The 19,139-nt window shown below is 44.0% G+C and overlaps 1 protein-coding gene across 1 annotated transcript in view; it reads right to left on the bottom strand.

The window, feature by feature from the left end:
- The window catches only part of CRKL (CRK like proto-oncogene, adaptor protein), a 42,318-nt gene extending 24,535 nt beyond the window's left edge, over nucleotides 1-17,783 (bottom strand). Inside the window, exons 1-2 of the mRNA XM_059409015.1 lie at nucleotides 16,934-17,783; nucleotides 3,246-3,711 (exon numbers count right to left, since the gene is read on the bottom strand). Coding sequence (XP_059264998.1) covers nucleotides 3,246-3,711; nucleotides 16,934-17,244 — 777 coding nt within the window. The 5' untranslated portion in view covers nucleotides 17,245-17,783. The remainder of the gene's footprint in view (nucleotides 1-3,245; nucleotides 3,712-16,933) is intronic.
- Nucleotides 17,784-19,139: the final 1,356 nt, after the last annotated feature.

Below are 19,139 nucleotides of genomic sequence, written 5' to 3'. Positions count from 1 at the left end.
AGCCCCATGTTGAGATTCCCTGTTGAGTGCAGTCTGCTCAATGATTCTTCCTCTCCCTCTGTGTCCCCGTCCTGCCCCAGCTTCTGTACATGTGTGCACTCTCTCAAATACATAAATCTTTAAAAAAAGGAAAAAATAAATGAAAGATCCCCTTTATAGTACCTGGTCTCCCACTCTACAACCCCCCTGCCCCCATGCACAGTCTGAGCAAGGCAAAGGACATACAGGTTTTCTTTGTTTTTTTTAAAGATTTTATGTATCTGACAGAGAGACAGCCAGAGGGGGAGTGGGAGAGGGAGAAGCAGGCTTCCTGCATGACAGGGAACCTGATGCAGGGCTCAATTCCAGAACTCTGGGATTATGAACTGAGCTGATGACCGACGCTTAATGACTGAGCCACCCAGGTGCCCTGAGATACAGTTTCTGAAATGCGCGCACATCTTAGAGTGGAGGTCAACAGGCAGGTGACCTAAATGGAGTAAGGCTTTAAACCCTAGCTCAAGTAAGAGCCCAATTCCTGGATTTCTCTCTGAAACCTGGAATTCTGTCTGGGTGCCTTGACCCCCATGTGTCTAACACATGTGAGTCACAACAACTCTCTGAGTCCTAGCTCTCTATTCCTACGATGAGACAAGAGATGTGAAAGGAAGATTTTTAGAGCCCAGAACACCCCATGTAATTTTAAGGTGCTGATGTATGAACTAGGCTAAAGGTGTATACACGTGCAGGGGCAGGTCTGTGTGGGGATGAGAAGCTGGAAGGCTTACTCAGCCAGGATTCAGCATGGTTTCTTTCCTGTTCCTCCACTGGGAAGCACTGAAAGCATGTGGGTCCTCCCTAGACGTGGTTCCTTGCCAAAAGCCTCGGTAGCTCACTCCTCCTTTACAGTCAATGTGAGAAGGAGAAGTAATCAGACTCTGAAACAAACCTTCAGGTGTAGTTCGCTTGGACATTACTCTTCATCCAGAGAAAATGGAGGATAACCAATGAAAAAAACACACACACAAAATCAATGCTAGCTTTTATCTGTGGACAGCCTGCTCTGTGGGTTAAGTTTTTTTTTTTTTTTTTAAAGATTTTATTTATTTATTTGACAGAGAGAGATCACAAGCAGGCAGAGAGGCAGGCAGAGGGGGAGGGGGAAGCAGGGTACCCCACTGAGCAGATAGCCTGATGTGGGGCTCTATCCCAGGGCCCTGACATCATGACCTGAGCCGAAGGCAGAGGCTTTAACCCACTGAGCCACCCAAGCACCCCTAAGTTCTGCTTTTTTGAGGCAACAGACTCCATTACTTCATCCTTCCATCATATATCTAAGCTGTCTCCAACCCTGCCCTACTCTGACCTTGGGGTGAATACAGAGAGAACAATCCCTAGCTTAACCTCAGCTTCTCCAACATATATGCAATTTGATAATACCAACAAAGAGTATTCAACTGTAATTTTATGATACTTATTTACCTAGTAGTCTGCAGCTCACAAAGCATTTTCACAACTTATCAACAAGTGAAGAGCTAGGATTTGCGGCATCAAATTCCATGTTTTGACACGTCAGTATTTAGGGCCCATCCCACTGCACATATTTTATACCTTACAAAAATAATATGAAAAATATACTGGACTGTTCTAAAAATACGAATTTTTTTTTTAATCTTTTTTTCCCCTTAAATTGGCTCCACACCCAGCATGAAGCCTGACATGGGCCTGAGATTGAGACCCAAGCTGAGATCAAGAGTTGGACACTTGGGGTGCCTGGGTAGCTCAATTGGTTGGGCGTCTGCCTTCAGCTCAGGTCATGATCCCAGAGTCCCAAGATTGAGTCCTGTATCAGGCTCCCAGCTCCATGGAGAGTTAGTCTGCTTCTCTCTCTGACCTTCTCCTCTCCATGTTCTCTCTCTCAAATAAATAAAGAAAATCTTTAAAAAAAGAAAAGAAAAGAAAAAGAAAAAAGAGTTGGGACATTTAACCGAGCTATCCAGGCACCCAAAAAAATCCATTTTTCAAATCCTTCTGTTCTTCCTCTAGGGTTTGTGCTCATTTATGGCCGTCACTCTAGGTTTATTAGAGGTCTCATCAAACTTCTACTTTCTGTGATACAGTTTTATGCCCTCAACAGGCTTATCAACATTGATCTTCAGGACTTCTTGGTTCAGAAAGCCACAGTTATATGCTAAGCTTTGCAAGAATCTCCAAAAAAAAAAAAAAAAAATCTAGTAAGTAAGGTCTGAGATGTTTTTATCTTATTTATTTATTTTTGGTGAAAGATTTTATTTATTTATTTGACAGTGAGAAAAGGAACATAAGCAGGGGGAGTGGGAGAGAGAGAAGCAGGTTTCCTGCTGAACAGAAAACCGGATGCAGGGCTCAATCCCAGGACCCTGGGAATATGACCTGAGCCAAAGGCAGGTGCTTAACAACTAAGCCATACAGGTGCCCCTGAGATATTTTTTTTTTTTTTTAAAGATTTTATTTATTTATTTGACAGAGAGAAATCACAAGTAGGCAGAGAGGCAGGCAGAGAGAGAGAGAGAGAGGAGGAAGCAGGCTCCCTGCTGAGCAGAGAGCCCGATGCGGGACTCGATCCCAGGACCCTGAGATCATGACCTGAGCCGAAGGCAGTGGCTTAACCACTGAGCCATCCAGGCGCCCAGCCCCTGAGATATTTTTAATTAAAGATTTACTTATTTATTTGAGAAAGAGTGAGCGTGTGGGTACAAGCAGGGGGAGAGGCAGACTCCCCACTGAGTGGAGCCCCAACATGGGGCTCAATCCCTGGAATCGTGACCTGAGTAGAAGGCAGACAGGTAACTGACTAAGCTACCCAGGCACCCTGGTCTGAGATATTTTAAACTTATATCTTCTGCCTAGCCGAAGAGGAATTCTAAGACACTTATTTGTATTTCTCCTCAATTAATCATGGTGTTAGAAATATGGAACTTTCAAGTGGCTATATGTACACCTGTATGCTGATTTCATCTCTATGTCATGCGTTTCTATTAACCATGATCTATTCTTACTGGGAAGAAAACCAACTACTACAAGAGACTACACCTTGGGAGAAACAAGGAATAGGAAAGGACAAAAGAGTCATGTGGGACATTCATAGTCGATCTTCCAAAATCACCCAGCCATCTTACTCCCCTGAACAGAACTTTAAATGAGCAGTTGTAACTCTGCAGAAACAAAATTTAAAAAAATGAAAACCGAATGTCAAAGGACCCAAAAACCAACCCTGTAAAATTTACCTCTAATGCCAACGCAGTCTTGTCATAAGCACAGGGTACTCTTTTCTGGATGGCTTTTGCAAAGACAGGTCCATTCTGTGTGGATGGCAAAGGGTTGATCGCTGCCCCAGGAGTATTGGAAACTGCAGGTAGAGGAGTTGTGGTCTGAGGTTGAGCATAGGCATGAGCAGGTTCCGGGATCCCGTAACTATTGGAATTCCTATTCCCATGCTTTCCATGTGGTGAGGATCTCACAAGCTTTTCAACATAAGGAACAGGAATCATCCCAATCCGGCCATCCTTGTTCCGGGCGCTCCACCACTGTTCTTCGGGCTTCTCTATTATCACCAGGATCTCACCCTTTTTAAAGGGCAGGTCTTCAGCATCGTTCCCAGGAAAATCATAGAGAGTCCGTACATATTCCAAATTTTCTTCTGCTGTAGGCAGGTTGGGTGCTGATACAGATCCCATTGGTGGGCTTGGGTACCTTCAGAGAGAAAGAAAATTAACTCTAATAGGAAAATCTTAATACCAGTGTTTGTCAAACTTTTATGTAAACCTTTCTTCTCTATGATGAATTATTTCCCTATCTTCTCAGTAGTTAAGAAGGTTCTGACACTTTCATGCTCTGAACAGACCTTGTTAAATCACATATGTCAAGTACACACACATACACACCATCTCTGTTTCACACTCACTTTTTGTTTACACAGAGATACAAGTGATCTGAATTTATTTTAAAAATCCTGAATAAGTTCAGTAGCTGCCCTCCTTAGGACCCTGTCAGACATTTTTCCTCCTGGTTGTAATCTATGGCATGCTTCCTGCACACTTTCCTGGGCATCTGTGTCCCTCAAAATACAAAAACCAGAAAAGGGTTTATACACCATACTGCATTTTATGCATAAATCATCTGAGCAAAAACACAGGGAACTTTTCACAGCAGAACTCACCAGCAAGAGCTCTCATCAAAGCGTCAGTCCATAGACACCACCACACCACTCTGCTGTGCTCAGAAGATCAGCATGTATTTGCCAAGTAAGCTGCAGAATGCCCTCCCAGGGTCAGTTATAAAAGTGCAGTCCCTGTTCTCCAGTACACCCTTTCGTAATGCCTCTTCTTCAAAAGAAGTACAGAAGTCTCTATTCACCTAAGAAATGTTCTGAGAAGTTGCATATACATGAACTTTTCGGAAGAAAAAATTCTTTACCATTTGGTCCCTCCCACCACTTAACTTTTCTAAAGCAGAGAATCTACACCAGAGTTATAAACCCTGGGCTTCATCCAAAGAGTCTGCACCTCTGAAGGGACTACACCTGCAGAACCATCACCAGAGCCCAGTTCTAGAGTAGTCTTGAGAGAGAGTAAGCCAGGATAGGAAATACATATTTAACCACTGACCATGCTTTCCACTTTATCTTTTTTTTTTTTTTTTAAGATTCATTTGTTTATTTGACACAGAGAGATCGATCGATCACAAGTAGGCAGAGAGGCAGAGTGGTGGGAGAAGCAGGCTCCCCGCAGAGCAGAGAGCCCAATGCAGGGCTCAGTCCCAGGACCCTGAGAACACAACCTGAGCCAAAGGCAGAGGCTTAACCCACTGAGTCACCCAGGTGCCCCAGTTTTATCTTTTTTAAAAAGATTATTTATTTAAAAAAAAATCATTTATTTATCTACTTACTTAAGAGAAAGAGCCCGCAAGCAGGTAGAGGGGCAGGATTATGAGAATCCTCAAGCAGTCCTCCTGCCGAGAGGGGAACACAACACAAGCCTCAATCCCAGGACCCCGAGATCATGCATGACCTGAGCCAAAATCTAGAGTAGGCTGCTTAACCAACTAAGCCACCCAGACACCTGTTTTATCGTTTTATCGTCTATTAGCTCATGTCCAGTCTTTTCCTTCCCTCCAATTAATGATCTAAAAAGTTACTTCATATATCAACATGATCTCTTATGTTTAAATACTTTAATTAATGTTTTATTCTTTATAAAAAAAGCTACCATGTTACAACATTCAGCAGAAAAGGAAAAACAAGGGATGCCTGGCTGAATCAGTTGATAGAGCATACAACTCAGTCTCCTGGTTCTGAGTTTAAGCCCTGTGTTGAGTATAGAGCTTACTTTAAAAAATAAAATAAAATCTTGGGGCACCTGGGTGGCTCAGTGGGTTAAAGCCTCTGCCTTCATCTCGGGTCGTGACCCAGGGTCATGGGATTGAGCCCCACATCGGGCTCTCTGCTCAGTGGCGAGCCTGATTCCTCCCTCTCACTCTGCCTGCCTCTCTGCCTACTTGTGATCTCTCTCTGTCAAATAAATAAAATCTTAAAAACAACCCCCTTCCAACAAAAGAGAAAAAAAAAGTCCTACAGCTCCTGCCCCATCATAGCTACCTTTTCATCCCTTCCACTGGCCAAAATTAAGATTTATTCATTTGAGAGAAAGTGCTCGCACTCAGGGAGAGGGACAGAGAGAGAGAATATCTAAGCGGACTCCCACTGAGCATGGAGCCCAAAGCCAGGCTGAATCTCATGACCCTTGAGATCAGGACCTGAGTTGAACCAAGATTTGGACGCTTAACAGATGGAGCCATGCAGGCACCAAACTTTATGGCTTTCTTAAAAAAGAGTCTTGTGTATGCACATGCTGGTTTTTCTGCCAAATACCACACCACAGGTGTCTCCTTGTATCACTGGTCTACATGATCATTTATTTACCTCTGTCAGGATGACATGTCAGTCTGTGAGCCTGCAGGAACTAAGCATCCCTGTGTCTCTGGATATTTAGTTTTTCTTTCTCCCTATTTGATCATCAACATCACAAAGTCTTTTTAACATAGTTTTTTGATATTCAATTTTTTAAGGGGTGGGAGGGGGAGACAGAGAGGGGGAGAATCTTAAGCAGGCTCCACACCCAACACAGAGCCCAACCTGGGGCTCAATCTCAGGATTCTGAGATCATAGTGGAAGCCGAAACCAAGAGTCGGATGCCCAACCAAATGAACCATCTCAGTATTAGATTTTTTGTAAAGCCTAGATTTCCAGATTAAAGAACAGAGCCATTTTCATGGCCCTTGGTACACACTGCCACACTATTTTCCAAAAGGCAGTCTTCATAATTTGGCAAAACTTCAATCTTTTAAATGTAAATGTAGTTTAATATAGTATACTGACAACTGAATTAACAACAGTCTATGTATTATGCCATGGTGATTAGGAGCTTGATCTAAAACCTCTAGAATCTCTGGGGGGGTCTGCTTCTCCCCCTCCTTCTGCTGCTCCCCCTGCTTGTGCTCACTCACATTCTCTCTGTGTCAAATAAATAAGTAAATAAAATCTTAAAACCAAACCAAACCAAACCAAACAAACAAAAAAAAACACCTCTGGTGCAGCTGGGCATTAAGCATCTGCCTTTGGCTCAGGTCGTGATTCCAGGGTCCTGGGTCCAAGCCCCACATCAGGCTCCCTGCTTGGCAGAGAGCCTGCTTCTCCCTCTCCCACTCCCCGTTTATGTTTCCTCTCTGCCTACTCGTGATCTCTGTCAAATAAATAAATAAAATCTTAAGGAAAAAAAAAAAGAGATAGCAGGAGTAGCAGCAGAAACAACAGTAATAAGAGTTGACACTTACTACCTGTACCAAGCACTGTTTGCAGTCCGTATAGATTTTAAATTATTTCATCCTCTCAGCAATCCTGTGATTGCTGTGATTGCTGAGATCCATCTTACATATGAGGAAGCCAATGCAAACACAGAGTTATTAGATTTGCACTCAGGCAGTCTGGTTCTAGAGTACTCACTCATAACCAGAGAGCTAGTCAGCCTTAGGAATAAACCCTGCGTGTTTTGGGTGCATGGGAATTAACGTCAGATTGTGCGTGAAACATGCACAACAGTTCCTGGTTGTTGCTGAGCACCCAGATCAGCTCCCTACTCCTACCCTCTTTAAGGTACACCTTACCTCTATTTCAAGGGCCACAGACAATCTGTAAGAAGTTTGGGTAATACTGCATAAATCTCAGATACTTTACTAAAAGCACTATCAGTTCCATCTCAGACCCCATCCAAGGGTATTTCATTGTTCGTATACTTAAAAAGTTAAAAGCAGTTAGGTTTTGGGTTTGTTTGTTTTTTTTTAAAAGATTTTATTTATTTATTTGACAGAGAGAGAGATCACAGAGAGGCAGGGAGAGAGAGAGGGGGAAGCAGGCTCCCCGCCAAGCAGAGAGCCCAATGCGGGGCTCAACCCCAGGACCCTGAGATCATGACCTGAGCTGAAAGCAGAGGTTTAACCCACTTAGCCACCCAGGTGCCCCCAAAGCAGTTAGTTCTACAATACAAACTAAGAGGACACTAGTACAGTTTCAGTGGGGATTAAGAGTAATGAAATTAATCTACCCAGGTATCCACTAGAATCACTACATACTGAGAACATGGGAGACAATGAATTAAAACCAAGTTCTTGCTCTTAAAAGACTGCCAATTTAGCATAGTTAGAGACTGGAAGACAAAAACACAGCAAAAAGAGTAACTAATGTACCATGACAGAAGCTGAAAGGGTTGAGGAGCACTCAAAGGAAGGAATGAGTTCTGTTAAGGAGCAGGAAAACAGGCAAAGAGGCAATGCACTAGAAGCTGAAAACTAGCCCTCTTTGGAATTGAAAGATTTTGTTGAAGACAGGCTTACATATATTTGGGTTCTAAATCAGAACAAGACTAGAGGCCCAAAGGTTCAAAATGCTCCCTTTCCCAGGCTCCCCACAACTCACAGGGCACACTGCTCTTTCCTATAAGCACAAACTGGTAAGGCCCTCAAGGTTGACAAACTTTTTAAAAGATTGGTCTATGTTTGAGGTTTTGCGGAATACACATATGGCTTATGTTATATATTCATCTTTCTTTAAAATACAACCTTTCAAAAATATAAGAACCATTCTTAGCTTCAGTACACTATACAAAAACTTGAGTCTGGCCTAGGAGTCTGCAAACTACGGCCTGTAGGCCATTCAGCCTACTGTATAATTTTATTAAGTTTTATTACACCACAGCCAAACTCACTCACTCATTTACAGTATTGTCTATGACTGCTTTTGTGCTGTTAAGGGCATAGTTGAGAAACTATGAGAGACTATATGGTCTAAAAGCTTAAAATATTCACTATCTGCCCCCCTTATTGAAAGTTTGCTGATTCACTGTCTAGATTACTGGGTTAAAAGAGCAGAGCATGCTTTTCAACTTTCAATACATCCCTGGTGAGAAGATGTATGCAAATCTGACAACAATGGAGGGATAGCTTATACTTTCTCCATCATTATACTGCTATAATGACAATAAGGCTCATTTCCTGATTTAGTACATGCACAGATATCCCTAAATTTCACATCCATCTCCCAGCTGCACATCCCTGACATAAATTCCAAAGTCTTTCACCTGATACCCTTAAACTCCTGTATTCATCAAAATTCCCTGCAAATTACAAATAAATTCCACTGCAGACATGAAACCATGATGCCAGGGCAGATTATCTTGCCCTTTCTATTAGGTCTCACAGCCCAAAGTAATATGTACATAAAACTGTAACAATTCATTGTTTCTCATTTTGACTTGTTCAAGACTGTAAAAGAGCACCTGTAAACTCCTCTTTAAATTTTACATACAAAGAGGGGTGCCTGAGTGCCTCAATCAGTTAAGCACCTGCCTTTGGCTCAGGTCATTATCCTGGAGTCTTGACACTGAGCCCCACGTCAGGCTCCTTGCTCATGGAGGAGTCTGCTTCTCCCTCTGCCCCTCACCGTGCTTGTGCTCTCTCTCTCAAATAAATAAATAAAATATTTTTAAAAATAAAATAAATTTGACAGGGCGCCTGGGTGGCTCAGTGGTTTAAGCCGCTGCCTTCGGCTCAGGTCATGATCTCAGGGTCCTGGGATCGGGTCCCGCATCGGGCTCTCTGCTCGGCAGAGAGCCTGCTTCCCTCTCTCTCTCTCTGCCTGTCTCTCCATCTACTTGTGATTTCTCTCTGTCAAATAAATAAATAAAATCTTTAAAAAAATAAATAAATAAATAAATAAATAAATAAATAAATTTGACATACAACGAGTTTTCTAAGCCCATTCAAATACTCTAAGACCCAGGCTTCTCCCTGTCTTATGCCTACAGTCCACAGCGTACTGAGTAGGAAGGCCCTGGATGATTAACTGGAAATTGGCTTTTCCTACCTCATCAATTAACCTCCTCTCCTTTAGGTAAAAAGCACTCTCAGCTTCATGTATGAAGCACAGATAAAACACTGTCTTTAAACCTAAGCGTTAATATCTTCTAAGCCTAAAATTTCCCTCATGCAAAAGAAGGAATACAACCTCTGAGAAGAGAATTTCAAAGGTACTGGTAATCTAGTTTTTTAAAGGGATCACATGGGGGTGCCTGGGTGGATCAGTGGGTTAAAGCTTCTGCCTTCGGCTCAGGTCAGGATCCCAGGGTCTTGGATTGAGCCCACCATCGGGCTCTCTGCTCAGCAGGGAGCCTGCTTCCCTTCCTCTCTCTCTGCCTAATTGTGATCTCTGTCAAATAAATAAAATCTTTAAAAAATAAATAATAAAGGGGTCCCATGGGTATTGGTGAATTGTATTATATACACGTATATACATATTCTCTTGTATGTATGAAAGTATTTCACAGTAAAAAGTTGGAAAACAAAATTCTTTTTAAAGATTTATTTATTGGGGTGCCTGGGTGGCTCAGTTAGTTAAGTGCAGACTTGATTTTGGCTCAGGGCATGATCTCTCGGCCCTGGGACTGAGCCCAGCATCAGGCTCCCTGCTCACTGGAGTCTGCTTGTCTCCCTCTCTCTCTGCTTGCTCTGTCTCACTCTCAAATAAATAAATCTTAAATATATATATTAACATATATTTATATTATCCTTATATATAATACAAATATATAAAATATTTTATATAATATATAATATAAATACATAAAGCTTATAATATAAATATGTATACACATAAATATATAAATATAAATATACAGACTTGAGAGAGTGTCACAAGTTGGGGGGGGCAGAGGCAGAGAATCCTCAGACAGAGCTGAGCCCCCACCACCTTTTTCTCCCCTCCTCATCTCTTCTTTCAAGCCTTCGCTAACCCCTCAGTTGATCATTCTTGCTTTTAAGCTCCCAAGGTATTCTATTTTAACTTGTTCAATATACTGAACTTTTCAAGAGCTAAAACCCAAGATAACTCCCATTACATGCCTTAAGACTAGTACTAGGCTTTGGTTTAACTCTGGCTCAAATACAGTGAAATTCCTGCTAAGAAAAATAAAATGCCAAAGACCTAGGGAAGCATTTCCCACTCCTGTTTCTATCCTTTTTTCCCCTCCTTCTGAAAACACAGAAACTTCAGCACCCCAATTCTCTATATCCGGTTTAATTCTGTTATAAAGACAAAGAAATCCTGTATGCTGTTCGGTTTGCTGTCCAAGCCTCTTCAGCTCACCACTGTTCCATCCATGCTCTCAGTCATCATTCCAGACTAGTTGCCACATGCCTAATGGCCCCACCTTACGTGGTGTGATCTTAGCTCTGATTCTAAAATAATGTGAACTCCCACTAATAAGCACTGTCCCCTTTTACTTATCAGGAACAACTAAAATATTTTAGCCTGAAGGAAACCTAGAAATAATCTAGTCCAACTCTTTAGGTCAAAAGAAAAAATTCTTGGGGCGCCTGGGTGGCTCAGTGGGTTAAAGCCTCTGCCTTCAGCTCAGGTCATGATCCCAGGGTCCTGGGATCGAGCCCCACATCGGGCTCTCTGCTCATGGGAAGCCTGATTCCTCCTCTTTCTCTCTCTGCCTGCCTCTCTGCCTGCTTGTGATCTCTGTCTTGTCAAATAAATAAAATCTTTAAAAAAAAAAAAAAAAAAGAAAGAAAAAAAGAAAAAATTCTTTCTACAGTTAAAAAAAATATATATCTGCATTTGAGTTTTAAATAAGAGAAAAGTCACAAATCAAATGGCTACCAGTACTTTACATACCCTGGGAACACAACTCTTAACTGGGCAAGCTTCCACTCCCAGCATAATGACCATGTTCTTGTATCTTATCTGAATCAAATTCAGATGATTTAAACTACTGGTAAGAGGAAAATCAAAGGTTTATTCACAGTGCCAAATTCTATGCTAATCAAAATTACTGGTAATCTCCTCCACTCCTAATTCTAGAAGTCCAGATTTGAGTTCCCTCAAATATTTAGAAAAGGTGATGTGGGTGGTATGAACATGTGGTCAGTGGCATCCTCTGGTCCATGCAGGGTTTGGCTTCTGCTTCACAAGTGGGAGGGCCCTCTTCTGCGCACTCAGGTTAAGCTGGGCATCCTTTTTCAACTATTCTATCATAGTAGACAGCATGGAAATGGCCTTTTAAAAAAAAATCTCAGCACCAGGGATGTCTGGGTGGCTCAGTCAATTAAGTGTCTGCCTTCAGTTCAAGTCATGACCTCAGGATGCTGGGATTGAGTCCCACACGGGGCTCCTTGCTCAGAAGGGAGTTTGCTGTTCCCATTGCTTGCGCTCTTTCTCTCTGACAAATAAATAAATCTTAAACAAACAAACTCCGCACCAGTAACCTTCTCAAGAATATGACAGGGATTGTTGAGTCAACGTTAGTTCCGTGTTACTAAGTACACGAGATTTGCAATGTCTGTTGACAAAAATCAAAGATTTTCTCTAAGGGTCCACCTGCCTCAGTTAAAAAACTTTACTTTTCAGCTTTTCCTCCTAGCCTTCATATAGTTGCATAAGCTAAAGCTAGAGAATTATATAAACAAAGCAAGCTATGCAAAACACAGCTTCTAAAACACAGGAAAATGGCTTTCATATCTAAACAATTTACTTAGGAAACTTCTGAAACATTCTGTTGTTAAACTGGAAATCACCTCCATTAAATAAAAAACACCAGCACTTACCTAAATGTTTTTTAAAGAAGATTTTATTTATTTGCCAGTGAGAGAGAGAGAGAGAGAGAGAGAGATAACAAGCAGGGGAGCACCAGGCAGAGAGGGAAAGGGAGAAGGCTCCCTGATGCGGGGCTCAATCCCAGAACCCTGGGATCATGACCCCAGCTGAAAGCAGATGCTTAACCAACTAAGCCACCCAGGAGTCCCTACCTGAATATTAACTGTAACTTAGTGAACAGATCTTAAAAATATTTATAGTCAAATAAATTGGAAGTGAAAACCACCACAGGTTTTATCTACCAGAACTATAACAGAAAAATTACCCCTACATCTGGGATGCCTAGGTGGCTGGGCTGGTTTAAGTGCCGAACTCTTGGTTTTGACTCACGTCATGATCTCAGGGTCTGCCTGTCCCTCTCCCTCTGCTCCTCCCTGGCACTAGCTCCCCCTCTTATAAATAAAATTAAAATCTTAAAAAAAAAAAATTACAACCACATTCTGCAAGAATCCTTTAGGGCCATTCAATCAACAAAAGCCATCTGACATGATATTTGACACTTTTTTGGGGGTTAAATTTAAAATCCACCACAGGAACACCACAGACAAATACAAAAAGCAATTAATAAGATAAACTGAGAGGACACAAAGTTACAAATGTACCAAGTCATCTTTGTTTCTTCCTTTCTCTTCCCTCACCATATTCCCTCCCATCAGCAACATCAATCAACTCCAAAACAGGCACCTCCAAGTCACAGCTCTAGATCAGTCTATATGACCTGTGACAAATACATCATCAGCCACCATCCTTTTGCACCCAGATAACAGTGACAACTCCAGATCACTCCTGTGCTTCAAACTCCTTCAATGGCACCCACTGCATCTGAAATAAAATCCAATTGCCTTGGGGCACCTGAGTGGCTCACTGGGTTGAGCCTCTGCCTTCGGCTCAGGTCATGATCTTGGGGTCCTGGGATCAAGTCTCGCATCCGGCTCTCTGCTCAGCAGGGAGCCTGCTACCCTCTCTCTTTGTCTGCCTCCCTGCCCACTTGTAATCTCTCTCTCTGTGTCAAATAAATAAAATCTTAAAAAAAAAAAAAATCCAATTGCCTTATCTTCACCATTACATCCCCTAACTCTTCTTATAGAACCCCTATATTTAAGCACCACACTTCCAACCCAACAGCTATCTTTCTGACCTCAGGACTTTGTGTAAGCTTTTTCCTATTACTGGAAGGCTCTTCCCCCCTTCTTAGCCCAGACTTTACCAAGGCTTGCCTCTTCTCTACCCTTAGATAGATAGCTTCAGGCTTTCCCTGACCACACTGTGTCAGGTAGGTCCCTCCTATTATATTCTCTCTGCTCAGCCTCATTTCCTTCACAGCATTTATTAATGTTGTATTTCATTTATTTTCCTATTTTAGTTTGTCTATTCCAATAAAAAGGAAGTTCTATTGTGGAGAAAGTACGTTGGCCATCCATTGTTCTCAGTCCCCATCACTGGGATATAACTCTTGTAAATATCTGAATAAAAATATAAAACTAGGGGTGCCTGGGTGACTCAGCTGGTTAAATGTCTGTGTTTGGCTTGGGTCATAATCCCAGTGTCTGGGGATAGAGCTCCACACTGGGCTCCCTGCTTAGTTGGGAGTCTGCCTCCTCCTCTCCATCTGCCTCTCCCCCAGCTCATGCTCTTTCTCCTGCGCAGGCTCTGTCTCTCTCAAATAAATGAAAAAAATTTTTTTTAATTCATTTGACAGAGAGAGACACAGCAAGAAAGGGAACACAGGCAAGGAGAGTTGGAGAGGGGCAGAGAGACAGAATATCCAAGAAGGGCACCTGGGTGGCTCAGTGGGTTAAAGACTCTGCCTTCAGCTCAGGTCATGATCCCAGGGTCCTGGGATTGAGGCCCACATCGGGCTCTCTGCTAAGCAGGGAGCCTGCTTCCCTTCCTCTCTCTGCCTACTTGTGATCTCTCTCTCTAATAAATAAATGAAATTAAAAAAAAAAAAAGAATATCCAAGGAATATCCCCAGGACCCCAGGATCAACAACCCAAGCTGAAGGCAGATGCCCAACAACTGAGCCACCCAGGCACCTCTCAAAATCTTTTTAAAAAAATATAAAACTAAATGTTGCGGAACATTCCAATAAAAAAGATCAGACTGGAAAACAAACACCAGTCCTTAAGTTCCAAGAAAGTCATACAATTCTAATTTTTCAATAAGCAATATTTAAAAAATGAACTTTTAGCAAAAGGGTACGAAACTCTGGCCTAATGAGCTCAGTTTTGATGCCTAAACCACTTAAAGTATCTTGTTTGAGGTGTGAAGAGGCATTAAACTGACTTCCATTTGGCCAAGACTTTACAAGGTACCTCTAGTTTTCTATAAAGTCTGAAAACCTATCAAACCAATCTTCGAATTTTAGGCTGGGGGAGAAAATCCAAAGATTAAGAAAGTAAATTCAGTCCAGATTGAATTCAAACAGAATTGTGATCACAGTCCTGAGATACCGGTGGAATATAAAAACCTAAATTACAGCAACATGCCTGGGGCAGAAAGTGAAGAGGAGGAGAAACAATTACAGCTGCATGTAAGTGGGAGGGTCAGGGAAAGGCCCTATTATTTGAGTGGCCTGGAATGGCACTTAAGATTTCTTTTTTTTTTTTTTTAAGATTTTATTTGATAGAGATTACAAGTAGTCAGAGAGACAGGCAAAAAGAGAGGAGGAAGCAGGTTCCCCACTGAGCAGAGAGCCTGATGTGGGGCTGGATCCCAGAACACTGAGACCATGACCTGAGCTGAAGGCAGAGGCTTTAACCCACTGAGCCACCCAGGCGCCCCAGCAGTTAAGATTTCAATAGGTGAGGTGAGGGGTGGGGTGGGGTTAAGCAGTCAACCTAGAGCCAGGAGCCCAACCAACAGCTGGAGCAAAGGTACAAAAGTGTGAGAAGGTAGGCAAGAACTGCTACCAGGGATTAAATGAGTTGCTTAATGGGACTGCACTAAAGGAAGAACAAGGTGGGGACAGGGAGGAGGACAGGCATCCAAAACAGAAAAGTTATGTCTGGTATCTGGAAAGGCCCATGTATGAAAAATGTGGAGTTGTTTTTGTTGGTAATGAGGGCCACCGCAGCATACTCCTTTTTCTCTCTAGAAGGAGATCAAATAATTTACTCGCACATTCTGAAACAGCAGTAATACCTGTCACCTCAAAGCAAGCACAATGCCTTGCACATAGCATGGCTTAATAAATGCCTGAAATTAATGCTATTAATTAATCTCCATGAGTTGGAAAAGTAATTCACTGAAATATATTAAAAATCTCATAGCTGGTTCTAATCTTTTCTCCAACCCCTCATATTAGAATATACTGTGCTCAAAGTTGACTCCAATTACCAGCATCTCTGGGGACCTGGAGATTTCACCAATCAGATTCTTGATGCCTAGGTCTTTGTTATACACTATTTGATTTATATTCACTTTCTCCCAGTTTTTAAAGTCCATTTAGTTCAGCAGTTAATCTTACAGTCATTATACTGTCATGGCTTTTGTTTCCTCTTATTCCATGGAAGCAACACTTACCCATCTAGTGGGTGCTCCTTAATTATCATAGCTCTTAATGGTTAAAGCTCAGAGGACTATCTTCTCAGCAAATCTATAAAGTCAGAAACACCTCATTCCAAAAATGAGCACCCTAAACTTCAAAAACATAAGTTCAAGAAGCAAAATGGGCAGTAAAATACCTTTCATTTAAAAAAATTCCAGGAAATTTCTTCAGTTCAAATTTGGCATAATTTAAATAAAAGAAACGTAATAAAACACTGAAGACAAGTTAAAGCAAATCATCAAATAAAATAATGCATTCTACTTGGAAAAGAAGACCTGGATGCTTAACTTTACTAAATCATTTAGACTTACAAATGTACAAAACGTACGTCTTCAACTAGGATAGAATTAAGAAGGTGTAGCTCAAAAATTTCCCTTTGTTATTAACATTCTAGCTTTATTACTCCTTAGAACTTAATCAAATGGATTTCTGGCCTATTAATGGTCCAGCTTGGGGTCAACTACAAAATAAAAACTCAAAAATATATCCTCGCTGAAGCCGGTGCACCTTCTGTAACTACAAAACAAAAGGTGTCTGGTGTAATTCAAACCTGGCACCAAGGTATCAATATACAGTTCTGATATTTAAATTTTTTTTAAATACAGTTCTGTTATTTCACCGTTAAAGGTTTGTATCTATAAAGACTCAGGCATTTCCATTTGTTGACTATTTGTTCCAAAGGCTGCAGACCAAGAGTTCTCAAACCGGAGCAGGGAGCCCAAGAACCTTGAATGGTGTGTAAAGTTGTGTGTACGTGCATTTTTAGGGAGGGGGAAATGCCACGGCTACCTTAAGAGAAATGCCACAGCTACCTTAAGATTCTCAAAGAAGTCTGTGGTCCAAAAAAGGTTTAAAAACAAAAACTCTTTAGTAGGATACCCAATAGATAACGTGACTAAAGGCAAAAAGCGGGCATTTTAGCTATGCAACCGCCGTTTAACAAATTTAAAACGCATCCCCTCATCCAGTGACCCAGATCCTGACACTATTCTTCCGTTCAGAACGCCTTCTGGAAAATCATTTGGTTCAGAATGGGGTGAAACGGGTTCACTCACCCCCCCCCACCCCCTACTCTTCGATCCCAAGCGAACCGTTCTTTACCCTCCTCGGCGGTCGGAGCCAGCTGTGCGCCCGGGGAAGCGCGGGCGCTAGCGTACCTGGGTGCGGGCTCTATTAGCGTGGTGGTGTCCAGGTAGTGAATCTTGTAGAACTCCAGCAGGGCCGGCAAGTGATCAAACTCCTGGTCCCCGATCTTAAAACGACGGTTGGGCAGCGAGTTGATGATGTAGTGGGAGACCCGCGAGTTCTCGGACACCGACAGCACATAATCCCCGGGGCAGGTGGAGGAATCGCGAACTAGGAACATACCGTGGCGCTGCCCCTGGAGCCGGGTCTGAGCCTCCTGGCGAGACACCGGCCCCATGTACCAGGCAGAGCGGTCTGAGGAGTCGAACCTAGCGGAGGACATGGTGTCGGACCGCGGCTCTGCGGCGATTCGGGGCGGCGGCTGCTCTCGTCTGTTCTGGACGCCTTTGCCCGACAGACGGCTTTGCGGCCAAGGAAGGGCCTTTTGGCACACCTCGAGGCGCAATTACAGGGCCGAGCCAGCACCTTCCTCTCGGCTCCGGGCCCGCAGCATCCTCCACCGCCGCCCGCTGCGCCGGGACCGCCTCACGGAGGGAACCGGCCCGGGGAATGCAGGGCACAGCCCGAGGTCGGGACGGGAGAAGCCGAGCCGCAGCGGAGGCCGCCCCGGGGTTCTCAGGCTGCCTGGCGTACCGAGGGTGCTTTCAGTCACTCCTGGCCCGGAACGCGCCGACTTCGCGCCCCCCCAAGTCTCTGCAGTGATCCCCGCCGCCACACGAAGCACCGGACTCCCAGGAGCGTCGCGCCTCCGGGGCGGTTTTTGCCCAGCCCGTTCCCAGGAGCCACAGCAACAAAATGGCGGACGCGGGAGAAGCTGCCGGCCACCTCCCCCTCCGCCCAGTGCTCTCGATCTGCGCACGCGCGGGTTCTGGCTCCCAGCTGCCGCCCGGGCCCTCCCCGTGACGTTACATGGCGCGGCCAATCAGGAGCACGGTAGTGACGGTCGGGGCGTGCGCCGCTTTCGGCCGCTCCCGCGTTCCGGCAGCAAGGGAGGAGGTGGAGGAGGCCGAGGAGGCGAAGGAGGAGGGGGAGGAGGCGGAGGAGGCGGGGGTGGCGAGGGTGGCGGGGGTGGCGGGGGTGGTGGAGGAGGAGGTGGCTGCAGCCACTCCCTTCCTGGGCTGCGGTGCGCCGCCGGGGGCGCTGACGCTGCGGGCTGGCCCCGCTCTGGCAGGAAAACAGCTGGAGTCGAGAGGCAGCGGCATTTCGAAAACCTGATCAGCGAACAAAGCATAAAGAGCATGCCGAATCTCTCTGGCCTTGGAGGCGTGGCACTGAGGTGACTTGGCTGGCAGAGGGGCTCAGGGGGTCCCGTGCCGCGGGAGACAAACGGGCGGACAGGCCTGAGTGGGTCCAAGGGGCTCTGGTAGGAGATGGCCGTGGGGACTGCGGGGACCAGCAGATAAGGACCAGCTGACCTAGACCCGAGGTGGCCTGATGTAGGCCAAGGGACCCAGAGTGGCCAGGAGACTCAACAAGCACAAATGGTGGTTTGTGAAGGTTGGATCAAAAGGATTAAGTGATCTAGGAAGTCTACCGTAAGCTGCAATCTGGCTATCATTAGCTCTTAAGTGATAAGTAAAATGCAGACTCCTCTGGGCTTGGCCTGAAGACCTAGTAGGCTCCGGATTCTGCTGTTTCTCTAGTTAATCTTCTCGCATTCCCCCTGGCTGACCCTGTTCCCACCAGGTCCGTGTAACCTGTCTCCACGCCCTGCACCCCGCACTAGAATGAAATTACCAGAGAGCTGGGATCTTGTCTGTCTTGTTCACTGCTGGGCCTAGCACAGCGTCTGGACCTGACCTGATGCTGAAATATTTGTTGAATGATTGACTATTGAGAAAAAAACACCAGGCTATTGGTGCCGGGTTATTGGTAGCACCACCCCTGGAACTGGAGAGACAGGAAAGCATGTCCAAGAAGGGAGACGCAGGCAGTACAAACCTATACTTAGGTTCCTTTGTCAATGGAATTTCGTTTTGGCCGTTTGCATCCCTCACGTTGGACATATACTAGATTCTAGGTTGGTGGGTGATATCCATCATAGGGTAAGCTAAAGGAGAAATGTCAAGGTTTAGTGCCTTTTTGTGGCTCATCCTAAGTAGATTTTCATCCCCCACCCCTATACTGTCATGTTGTATTATTCTGAGGTATAATTTGAACAACTCAAAATTTGAAGCTGACTGTTTGGATTCAAATCCTGCTCCCAGCTGACTACCT

This window comes from Mustela nigripes, chromosome 8 (assembly GCF_022355385.1).
Source record: "Mustela nigripes isolate SB6536 chromosome 8, MUSNIG.SB6536, whole genome shotgun sequence".
NCBI classification, from domain to species: Eukaryota; Metazoa; Chordata; class Mammalia; order Carnivora; family Mustelidae; genus Mustela; species Mustela nigripes.
Note: the sequence above shows the minus strand (reverse complement) of the source record. Positions and strands in the feature narration are given on the sequence as shown.